This window comes from Pseudonaja textilis, chromosome Z (assembly GCF_049901715.1).
Source record: "Pseudonaja textilis isolate UNSWEBS1 chromosome Z, rPseTex1.2, whole genome shotgun sequence".
Classification (NCBI taxonomy): domain Eukaryota; kingdom Metazoa; phylum Chordata; class Lepidosauria; order Squamata; family Elapidae; genus Pseudonaja; species Pseudonaja textilis.
In genome coordinates, this window is record NC_142008.1 from 115,988,423 (window position 1) to 116,000,353 (window position 11,931).

The following is an 11,931-nucleotide window of genomic DNA, read 5'->3' on the forward strand; positions in this document are numbered from 1 at the left end:
GCAATTAATCCAGGCTGTGCAGAAACACAAGGCTGTTCATCCCACATGGCCTGCGGGAACCCTCCCCAGCCTCACTCCTTACCCAGCAAACTTGTCTGCTAAGTTGCTATTTTTCCTTTTTCCGACCGTCATCTGTTCTGCTGTGCTGGGAGATTTAGATTAGCTAGGAAGCAGGAAATGGTTGGATTTCTTGCTTTCTAGGTAGGCACAGCCTTCCCTTACGACTGAAGGTTTGCTTGCAAACAAATTCAGTGCAGACTCACAGCAAGCAAATTTGAGAGACTGAGCTAGCTGATGGCAGATTGATCACTGAATGATTCTGTGAGCAACTCAATCTGCCTGCTTTGCCTAATTTTGGATAAAAATAGCTTTTTATCAAAAATTCAATATTTACATACATGGTGTGTTGTGAGTTAATTTTGTGAGTTTGCTCACAAGCAAATTTTATGTGACAGATTGAGCTAGCCAATGGCAGATAGATAGATTTCTGAATGAATCTGTGATTCTGTGAGCAACTCAATCTGCCCGCCTGCTTTGCCTGATTTTGGGTAAAAGTTGGTCTTTTTAAAATAAAAAATCAATATTTATATAAATATTTATAATATTTACATACAAGCCATGCCCAGCCAGTCACATGACCACCAAGCCACACCCACAAATTAGGCCTTGCCCTCAGAACCAGTTAGTGGTCCCTGGGATCTAAAATTATGAGTTTGGTGGTCCCTGAAGTCCAAAAGGTTGGCGACCCCTGTTCTAAAGCACCTGTAGGCCAGACAAGGAATGGATGGAAACTGAACAAGGAGAGATTTAACCTGGAAATAAGGAGAAACTTTCTGACAATGAGAACAATCAACCAATGGAACAACTTGTCCTTGGAAGTTGTGGGAGCACCATCACTTGAGACTTTCAAGAAGATATTGGACTGCCATTTGTCAGCAGTGATGTAGGGTCTCCCACTTGGGCTGGAGGTTGGACTAGATGACCTACAAGGTCCCTTCCAACTCTTATTATCTGTTATCTAACATTTCAAATTTACAAAGGTTCTGAATAAGCGTTATGATGGGTCCTTGGAGTTCTAGCCATTTCAGCATCTCTATGGTGACATTATCATGAGGTGCCCATAATGTTAGTGCCCACAATGTTACAGTGAGCTGTGGTCATGTGATCACAATTTCTATCATTTCCTACCAGCTTCCAAGCAAGCAGATCAATGGGGAAGCCAGCAGGAATTCAGTAGCTACAATCATGTGTGGTCCTTGCTTAGGAACATATGCTTGGTCCTTGTTTTAGTGATAGTAAACCAAGTCTGTTGCTGAGTGATGAAATCACATGGTTTCAGTCTTTATCGTCATGTCTCTTTGTGACAGCTTGTGGTTTCAATTGCCACAGTAGTCCAAGGACTTTCTATAATCTTTGAATAAACTACTGTAATAAAATTAGAAACCTTGTAATAGGATATTCAATATTGTACTATTCTATTGTATCAATGGAGAGAATTTCAGATAAGCTTTCATAAAGAGCACATTTTACCTGCCAAGGGTGTATATTCTGGAATGGCTCCTTGGTTTCTTCTCTCCTAACTCTGTGCTTCAACCTGGATGTCTGAGCAGTATGTAAGGCATGTGCCAAAGCATGAACCGCATTGTAAATGCTGTAGCTGTGGCCAGTCATGCTCATTTCAAAATAAAATGCAGGGAGATCCTCCAGCCTCTCCTCCCCAGTACATGCCTCATCGATGTTTCTTGCTTTGTCAGAATTAGAAACATAGCAATCAAATGCTTGCTCCCAGAAATGTTTGATAAAGTTGTTTCCCTTTGCATCGGCAAGCTTGATCTTCTTAAGAAATTCCTGGAAGTCCAGAATCTGTTTGGAGTGAATTGCAAAGGAAAGAGTCCCATGGAACATCTGGATATCAAGTCCTTTATGCACAACATGCAGTGTGAAATCTGTCTGGGCAGTTGTAATCCATACTCTTCCTGTAGAGATTTTCTCTTCATGTTCAGAATCTGTTGGAAGGAGAGTTGAAGCCACCGCAATAGAAGCCAACCATATAAAGGCTGTAGTTTCACCATGTGTAATGACTACATTGGCTTTTTTCTCTGTAAATATGTGAACATGTTTATCTATTTGGTACACCACTTGGACAAAGTCACCCAAATGCATAATTTGGTCAAGTCTCTCAGCAAACTCTAAACAGATTCTATTCTGCAAAAGCTTTAGCTCCAGAGTCCTTGAGAAATGTTCTCCAGCTTCATCATCTATGGTGAGGAGTCCTACCCATTTCCACCTGAAATGCAGAAGGAGTTGGACTAAACCTTCATACTGAAGGGCTTCATTGGGGGCCATGCGATAGAAGGAAGATACAGGTGAGTCATCAGTGACTTTTGATTCAAATGACCCATAACAAATCTTAGGGTAGAAAGGCACAAAACATGAGAATGAGAAAGGAACATAGTGGGAATAGTTAGATTTAGTTTATATACTTTAAAGGAAAATAGTTGTAGCTCAAGGTTGAAATGAGTTCTTGGTATTTTTTGAGCTTGGTTTTTTTTTTGCAAAGATTTAATTACCTGAAATAGGTGATATCATCAGTGCTAGTGGTTGATAGCATGATTACTTAACTAAGCACTAATGCTGTTACTTAGTTTGGGTAATGAAATGTCTGCAAGAAAAAAAACAGATTGGTTAAGAGACCACCAAGAACTCTCATTTATATACTTTCTTTACAATATATTTAATTCCAGTTTTTTCCTCTTCCAGAAGAATCCAACATAATTTATATAAATATATTATATTATAATATTATATATATGGATCTTTGGTTGTTCGGTTTTCCCCCGTGAGATTCGAAGTATCTAGGCAATGTTTCGATGAAGTCTCATTCATCATCTTCAGGCTCTCACTCTGAGAAGCACAGAGCTGAAGACAGAAGCCTGAAGATGATGAATGAGACTTCATCAAACATTGCCTAGATACTTTGAATCTTACGCTGGAGAAAACCCAACAACCAAAGATCCACATACAAATACCATGAGAACCTCAGAAAACAAATATATATATATATATATATATATATATATATATATATATATATATATATATATATATATATATATATATATATATATATATGGATCTTTGGTTGTTCGGTTTTCTCCCGCGTAAGATTCAAAGTGTCTAGGCAACGTTTCGATGAAGTCTCATTCATCATCATCAGGCCTCTGTCTTTGGCTCTTGCTTTTCAGAGTGATGTGAGGTTGCAGCTGCTTTTTTCTTTCTAACTGTCAGTGGGGGTGGGATTTGAATGGGTGGGGGCTTGGCTGTGTTCTGATTGGGTGGGGTGTCTTCTCATTGGTGGGGGCCTGGCTGTGTTTTGATTGGTTGGGGGTTGGCCGTGTTCTGATTGGCTGGATTTCTTGCTGCCCGGCTTCGAGTTCGAGGTCGCGCTGCATCTCCATAGTTGGTGTCGGCTTGCTTCATGTATGGCTCGGAGGGGTTTGGAGTGGGCAGTGGTGAGGTTGCAGGTATTCGTCTGTTCATGAGGGCGGGTTTCCAAATGGCTGGGAGGCGGGAGGTGTCATCTCGTTTGTTCATGCTGTGTGGGCGTTTTCTATTTCTATGGCTTCTCTGATTATTCTGCTGTTGAAGTGTTCGGTTTTGGCAATAGTTCTGTATTTTTAAAGTTAATTTTATGTCCTGTGGCTTTGAGGTGTTGGACCAGGGAAGAGGTCGTTTCTTCTTTTTTGATTGAGTTCTTATGTTCTTCAATGCGTGCACTAATTCTTCTGTTAGTCTATCCAATGTATGTGGCAGGGCAGGCAGTGCAGGGATTTCGTATACTCCTTGGTTTTCTAATTCGACTCTGTCTTTGGGGTTTCTTAGGATGGTGGATATTTTTCTGTTTGTGCAGAATGCTGTTTTAATATTGTGTTTTTGGAGGATCTTGCTGATTCTGTCTGTAGTGCCTTTTATATATGGGAGGAGGGCTTTGCCGTTTTCTTGTTCTCTGTCTTGGATTTTGGTTGGGGTTTCTTTTTGGATTAGGTGGGTAATCTTGTGTCTTTGGAATCCATTGGCTGTAAGTACGTTGGTGAGGGTGTGTAGTTCGGCTTTTTGGTGTTGTTCATCGGCTAAGCATTTTGTTCTGGAGATGAGTGTTTTGGCTACGGAATTGATCTGTGCTGGGTGGTGGTGTGAGAGTGCATGTAGATAGCGGTTTGTATGTGTTTTCTTTTGGTAGATGGTGTGTCCTAGGGAGCCATTGGATCTTTTGTATATCAAGACATCTAGGAAGGGAAGTTGATTGTTGGTTTCTGTTTCCATGGTGAATTGTATCTTGGGGTGTAGGCTGTTGAGGTGTGTGAGGAACTTGTTTAGTTTTTCTTTCCCATGTGGCCAGATTATGAAGGTGTCATCTACGTATCTGAGCCAGAGTTTGGGTTTGTGGTCGTATTTTTCTAGAGCTTGTGTTTCAAAGTGTTCCATGTAGAGGTTTGCGATGACAGGTGAGAGGGGTGATCCCATGGGTGCTCCTTCTATTTGTTTGTATTTTTGTCCATTGTAGGTGAAGTATGTATTGATAGGCAGTGGTTGGTCAGATCTAGGATGTGCTTGGGGGTTGTATTTGTTTTGGATGGCTGTCAAGGCTTCTTTTATTGGTATTTGGGTGAAGAGGGATATGACATCGAAGCTTACTAGTAGGTCGCTGGGTTGTAAGTTTTGTTTCTTTATGATTTTGATGAACTGGAATGAGTTTCTTACATGTGAGTTGATGGATTCTGCATAGGGTTGTAGTTGTTTGGCGAGAAATTTGGCCAGGTTTTGTAGAGGTGAGCCTATGGAGCTGACTATTGGTCTGAGTGGGGTTCCTTCTTTGTGTATCTTGGGAGACCATAAAGCTTGGGGCATCTGGATGATTTTTCTCTGGGTATGATTCTTTGCTGGATTTCTTCACTGATGGGGAGGTTTTTATTTTGGATTTGGTAGTTTTTTCTAGGTAGGTGGTGGGGTCTGTCTTTAGGGGTTTGTATGCGGGGTCTTGGAGTAGGTTGGTTAACTTGGTTTGGTAGTCAGATGTGTTCATAACCACTGTCGCGTTGCCTTTGTCTGCTGGTAGGATTATTATGCTGGTGTCTTCTTTCAGGTTAAGTAGTGCAGTTTGTTCTTCTTTGGATAAGTTGCTTTTGGGTGGTTTGCTAGTGCAGAGGATGTTGGTGATTTCAAGTCTGATTTTGTTAGCATCATCAGGGTTGGTTTTGGTCAGGCTGGTTTCAACTCCACATATGATGGTTTCTGTGGGGATGTGTTTGGGGCGACAGCAAAGTTGAATCCTTTTGAAAGGACCTTGGTTTCAGCTTCAGTGAGGATCTTGTCTGAGATGTTGTGCACTGTTTGTTTCATGTGTGGCTGTGGGGGGAGGAGTTGGTTTCTGGCGTTGTTGTAGTTTCTTGAGTTTGTTGGTGTGTGTGTTTGTCTTGAGGGAGGTCTGTGTTTCGCTCTCCAGACAGCAAGTTGTTTGGATTTGTCCCAAAGTAGGGGGTGAATCTTGTTGCTGAGTTTCAGGTGGAGTGTGAGGAGATCTTTGTTGATTTGGTCTAGGAGAAACCTTTTGTGTGAAGTTCATTTCTGATTAGGGCCAATTCTGTTCTTTTTAGGATGCGTTTGGTGGCTGCTGTGTTGGTGTGGAATTTCAGTTGGAAGCTTGTGGGAATTAGATTTTGATCTCGGCAGTTGCATAGGAATGCAAGGTCACATAAAATGGAAGCTCTTTGGACTTCAAGTTTTTCATAAGTCCTGATCAGATGGTGGGTTTCCTCCCGTAGAGGTGTAATATTTGTTTTCTGAGGTTCTCATGGTATTTGTATGTGGATCTTTGGTTGTTCGGGTTTTCTCCCGCGTAAGATTCAAAGTGTCTAGGCAACGTTTCGATGAAGTCTCATTCATCATCATCAGGCCTCTGTCTTTGGCTCTTGCTTTTCAGAGTGATGTGAGGTTGCAGCTGCTTTTTTCTTTCTAACTGTCAGTGGGGGTGGGATTTGAATGGGTGGGGGCTTGGCTGTGTTCTGATTGGGTGGGGGTGTCTTCTCATTGGTGGGGGCCTGGCTGTGTTTTGATTGGTTGGGGGTTGGCCGTGTTCTGATTGGCTGGATTTCTTGCTGCCCGGCTTCGAGTTCGAGGTCGCGCTGCATCTCCATAGTTGGTGTCGGCTTGCTTCATGTATGGCTCGGAGGGGTTTGGAGTGGGTAGTGGTGAGGTTGCAGGTATTCGTCTGTTCATGAGGGCGGGTTTCCAAATGGCTGGGAGGCGGGAGGTGTCATCTCGTTTGTTCATGCTGTGTGGGCGTTTTCTATTTCTATGGCTTCTCTGATTATTCTGCTGTTGAAGTGTTCGGTTTTGGCAATAGTTCTGGTATTTTTAAAGTTAATTTTATGTCCTGTGGCTTTGAGGTGTTGGACCAGGGAAGAGGTCGTTTCTTCTTTTTGATTGAGTTCTTATGTTCTTCAATGCGTGCACTAATTCTTCTGTTAGTCTGTCCAATGTATGTGGCAGGGCAGGCAGTGCAGGGATTTCGTATACTCCTTGGTTTTCTAATTCGACTCTGTCTTTGGGGTTTCTTAGGATGGTGGATATTTTTCTGTTTGTGCAGAATGCTGTTTTAATATTGTGTTTTTGGAGGATCTTGCTGATTCTGTCTGTAGTGCCTTTTATATATGGGAGGAGGGCTTTGCCGTTTTCTTGTTCTCTGTCTTGGATTTTGGTTGGGGTTTCTTTTTGGATTAGGTGGGTAATCTTGTGTCTTTGGAATCCATTGGCTGTAAGTACGTTGGTGAGGGTGTGTAGTTCGGCTTTTTGGTGTTGTTTATCGGCTAAGCATTTTGTTCTGGAGATGAGTGTTTTGGCTACGGACTTGATCTGTGCTGGGTGGTGGTGTGAGAGTGCATGTAGATAGCGGTTTGTATGTGTTTTCTTTTGGTAGATGGTGTGTCCTAGGGAGCCATTGGATCTTTTGTATACCAAGACATCTAGGAAGGGAAGTTGATTGTTGGTTTCTGTTTCCATGGTGAATTGTATCTTGGGGTGTAGGCTGTTGAGGTGTGTGAGGAACTTGTTTAGTTTTTCTTTCCCATGTGGCCAGATTATGAAGGTGTCATCTACGTATCTGAGCCAGAGTTTGGGTTTGTGGTCGTATTTTTCTAGAGCTTGTGTTTCAGATGCAGCGCGACCTCGAACTCGAAGCCGGGCAGCAAGAAATCCAGCCAATCAGAACACGGCCAACCCCCCAACCAATCAAAACACAGCCAGGCCCCCCACCAATGAGAAGACACCCCCACCCAATCAGAACACAGCCAAGCCCCCACCCATTCAAATCCCACCCCCACTGACAGTTAGAAAGAAAAAAGCAGCTGCAACCTCACATCACTCTGAAAAGCAAGAGCCAAAGACAGAGGCCTGATGATGATGAATGAGACTTCATCGAAACGTTGCCTAGACACTTTGAATCTTACGCGGAGAAAACCCGAACAACCAAAGATCCACATACAAATACCATGAGAACCTCAGAAAAAATATATATATATATATATATATATATATATATATATATATATATATATATATATATATATATATATATATATATATATACACACACACACACACACACACACACACACACACACACACACACACACACACTTTTGTATTTAACTTTGTAAAGGAATCATTTTCCTTTTATTTGTTCCACTGAAGCCAAGTAAAAAAACAGATCTTTTTTCTTCTAAACCCTTATAAATGTTTGATTTAAGAGCATAGATAACATATTTTCATGAGTTTTTTTTCCAGTTAGTCATAACTCAGATGATTTATTACTGAAAGTAGTATTCTGATTTAATCTATAGATGATGTCCACTGGAATCAAGTTAATTATGACTTCTTACAAAATAAAAAAATATATATTACAACCACAGTTTCTGGATATATCCATATCCTTAATATACTGTAGATAATGTTTGCATAATTGTAATACACTGCAATTCCATACATTAGATCCTACCTGTGGAATCTTATACAGGTGAAAAATATCTGCCATGCATGAAGATGTCTCAGAGCTCAATCCTCCAATGATACCTATGACTTTTCTTTTCGTATGACATATGTAATTGGGGATAATCATATGCAATTTGAAGAGCAGATCCAGACAACTTTGGTAGGTCATCTTTGATTCAGAATAGCTGTCATAGATGTGGAATCCAAGAGTGACATTTGACAAGATCTGTTGATTCTCATTGATCTCATTAATGACAAACACTAAAGCCAAGGCGTGTTGGTAGAACTTTGTCACCACGCTGAAAATAAAGAAACCAGCCTTCACAAGATAATTCTACCATGCTTTATCTCGCTAAAAGTGATAGGAATGGCCCAACCTAACAAAGACAGTTTTGAGGCATTTGTACTGGAATTTTCCTTTTTCCTGCAATCCTTATAGATGCCTACATTTTAATAAAGTACTATAAATGTTATTCTCCTTTGGTGCTCCTTAAGGTTAGCTGTTTTGTTGCAGTTGCTTTATTGTACAAACTGGGTAACATCATCAGTGCTAGTCCAGAACAAGGTCTACAACTGATGTTACCTAATTTGGGTAATGAAAAATCTGTAAGAGAACAACCAAGCTCAGAGAGCACCAAGGACCCCTTTTTCAATACTGAACTGCAAATACTCTCCTTTATTGGCATTTTGTCACATGGAACCTAATTTTAGATGCTACTGGTTAAAAAAAACTTTAATTAATTAGGAACAAATGGTAAGCAAGAAAATGAAATTGATCAACTGCTTAAATTCTGGATAAGTTGGAAAAGAAGAGATGACATCAATCTTTAAAGATGTAAACTTGTGTCCTTAAAAGAGAACATTTTCCCTCGTGCACATGCAAAAACCAGATTGCCTCTGTGTTAAAATTTTCCCTTAATAATAAATATTCTCTGTTCAGTTTCTATTAGCTCTAAATTCTGTAAATCTCTCTCTCTCTTCTCTTTCCCCTCTCTCCTGTATATCATCTCTCTCTCTCTCTCCTGTCTATCACGTCTCTCTCTTTCTCTCTCTCTCTCTCCCCCTCCCTCCCTCCCTCCTTCTCTCTCTCTCTGTCTGTCTATCATCTATCTCTAGATATGATAAAACTGAAGGGTCCTTGTTGTTGAGCTAAGACCAAGGACCCCTCATTCCAAACTCGATGAATATATATTCTCATTTACTGATATGATAGAGCCATCTACAAGATAACTAGAAATTTTAATTCAGAGAAATCATTAGATTAAAACCAAAACTAATATCACATATTAGGGCAGGAAGCAAATACTTACAGTGAAATTTGAAATGACTCCTGAGTAGGGTTTTGAGTGAAAGAAAATCTAGGGAACACATAATGAATATGTGACACAATTCCACCAATGAGGAGGTCACCTGCCTTGTACCATTGATGCTGAATATGAAGGCCATCATTTCTAATGCATTTAATTGTTTGTGCTTTGATTGCTCTGTAGTACAGCAGCACAATCACAATCTTCATCAACCATTGGGCAAAAATTCTATCAAATCTTGTCTCTTTCAAACTATGGGGAAGCACCATTTCTGGTACTCTCTAGATCCTATATTTAAATAAGCTGGCTTTAAGCTTTAGCAAAGCATTTTCTTTGGCCAAAAGACTCAGTAGATAAAGAGACTGAAAGAGTCAAAGTTCCTGACAATGATTCTGCCCAAATGTAGCTGTTCTTTATCTCCACTGAAGACGTCATTGCTGAATGTTTTGTTCAGTGTCACTTAAAGTCACTAGAGTTTTGATCTGGCATACTAATTACAGTATTTATGAGAACTAAAGGGAAATTCAGAGGTGATGCCTTCAGTAGCAGAACCACTTTAGTAAACATGTTTATTGTTTGACATTGAAATCATTTATTGTATTTTTATTTATTTATTTGATTTGTCAATCACTTACAAAATAATACATATAAGTTTAAGCATGAGTAAGAATACAGGAAACAGGTATGAATAAATGGGAACAATAGGACAGGGACGGTAGGCACAATAGTACACTTATGCATGCTCCTTACAGACCTCTTAGGAACGGGGTGAGGTCAATAGTAGTTAGTTTGAGGTTAAAGGAGTGCGGGTTAGAGGATGTAACAATGGAGTCAGGTAGTGCAGTTTGAAGCAATTTACATTGAGTTTGTATCTGTTGTGTGCTTGTATTGTTGTGGTTGAAGCTGAAGTAGTCATTGACTGGTAGGACATTGTAGCAGATAATTTTGTGTGCTGCGCTTAAGTCTAACCATAGGTGGCATAGTTCAAGGTTGTCCAAGTCCAAAATCTCAAGCCTGGTGATATAGGGTTATCTGTTGCAAGCAGAGGAGTGTAGTACTCTTCTCGTGAAATTCTTCTGGACTCACTCGATTGTATTAATGTCTGATATGCAGTGCAGATTCCAGACTGATGAGCTGTATTCGAGTATTGGTCTGGCAAAAGTTTTGTATGCTCTAGTTAGCAATTCGATATTTCCAGAGGAGAAGCTTCATAAGATTAGATTTATAACTCTTAATGACTTTTTGGCAATGCTGTTTCAGTGAGCTTTGGCTCTTAGGTCATTTGATATGAGAACTCCAAGGTCCTTGACAGAGTGAGGTTCATCAGCAAGGTCATATCCGCCTAGTTTGTATTTGGTGTACTGATTTTTTTTACCAATGTGTAGGACAGAGCATTTGTTGGTCGAGATTTCGAGTTGCCAGATGTTTGACTATTCAGACACATAATCAAGGTTGCTTTGAAGGATAGTACCATAGCATTGTCAGTGGTGTTGAATAGTTTTATGTCATCCGCAAAGAGGATGCAGTTGCTTATAAGATGATTGTAAAGGTCATTTATATCGAGTATGAAGAGTGTGGGTCCTAGAACGCTACCTTGGGGGGCACCACTGTTAACTGGAGCAGGGTTTGATTTAGCGCTCCCTATTTTTACTATTTGTTGTTATTTGACAGGAATGCAGTAATCCACTTATGGAGGGATCAGGAAATGCCATAAGAGTTTAGCTTTGACCGTAGTTTATTGTATACCACTGAATCAAAGGCTTTACAGAAGTCTGTGTAAATTGCATCTATAGCTTTTCCCCTGGTCAAGTAGAGTAGTCCGTATGTTTTTGCAGTGTAGGAGTTGTAGAGTGCAGGACAATTTTTTCCTGAAACCAAATTGTTTTTGGGAGAGTAGGTTGGAGAGTGATGAATTGGTTAATGATTGATTCCATGACTTTGCATGTGACATAACACAGTGAAATTGGTCTGTAGTTTTCAACCAGGCTGGGGTCACCTTTTTTGAAGATAGGGATGACCGTAGCTAAGGACCATAGGTTTGGTAAGGAGCTGGTTCTGAATGATATCTCATATATAATGCTTAGGGATTTCACTATGGCAGGGGAGAGCTTTTAAAGACATATGCACATAATCCATTGGGGCCAATAGATAGAAATGGTTTTAGGTTTCGTAGTGCCTTTTCTATGTTATCTTCTGTAAAGTCAATATGTAGTAGGTCATTAGACTTAGTTGTGGTATGACTAGGAAATGTGGGGCATGAACCGTTGCTGTTTACAAAGACTGAACTGATATAATAAATAAATCTACTTATTTTACTTGAAGATTATTGCAACCATGCTGAAATTCTAGATCATAGTGAAATTTTAGACCTAGACAATCTAGAACTCCTCCGCCTTTGGTTCAATCTAAGTATAGTACATAAAATTATGTATTGCAATGTCCTACCTATCAATGAATACTTCAGCTTCAACCAAAACAATACAAGAGCACAAAATAGATACAAATTCAAGGTTAACCGCACCAAATTTTATTGCAGGAAATACGACTTCAGCAACAGAGTGGTCAATGTCTGGAATAC

The 11,931-nt window shown here is 40.1% G+C and overlaps 2 protein-coding genes across 2 annotated transcripts in view; both read right to left on the minus strand.

Moving 5' to 3' along the window:
- LOC113452034 (vomeronasal type-2 receptor 26-like) overlaps positions 1-1,091 on the minus strand; it is a 2,270-nt gene extending 1,179 nt beyond the window's left edge. The window contains exon 1 of the mRNA XM_087917270.1: positions 1,037-1,091. Within this exon, the coding sequence (XP_087773396.1) occupies positions 1,037-1,091 (55 nt within the window). The remainder of the gene's footprint in view (positions 1-1,036) is intronic.
- A 379-nt stretch (positions 1,092-1,470) lies between these two features.
- On the minus strand, positions 1,471-9,562 carry LOC148124306 (vomeronasal type-2 receptor 26-like). The gene is made up of 3 exons (XM_087917271.1): positions 9,357-9,562; positions 8,042-8,345; positions 1,471-2,409 (listed from the first exon to the last, which is right to left on the minus strand). Exons 1-3 carry the CDS (start codon positions 9,560-9,562, stop codon positions 1,471-1,473), a joined length of 1,449 nt encoding a protein of 482 aa, XP_087773397.1.
- Positions 9,563-11,931: the final 2,369 nt, after the last annotated feature.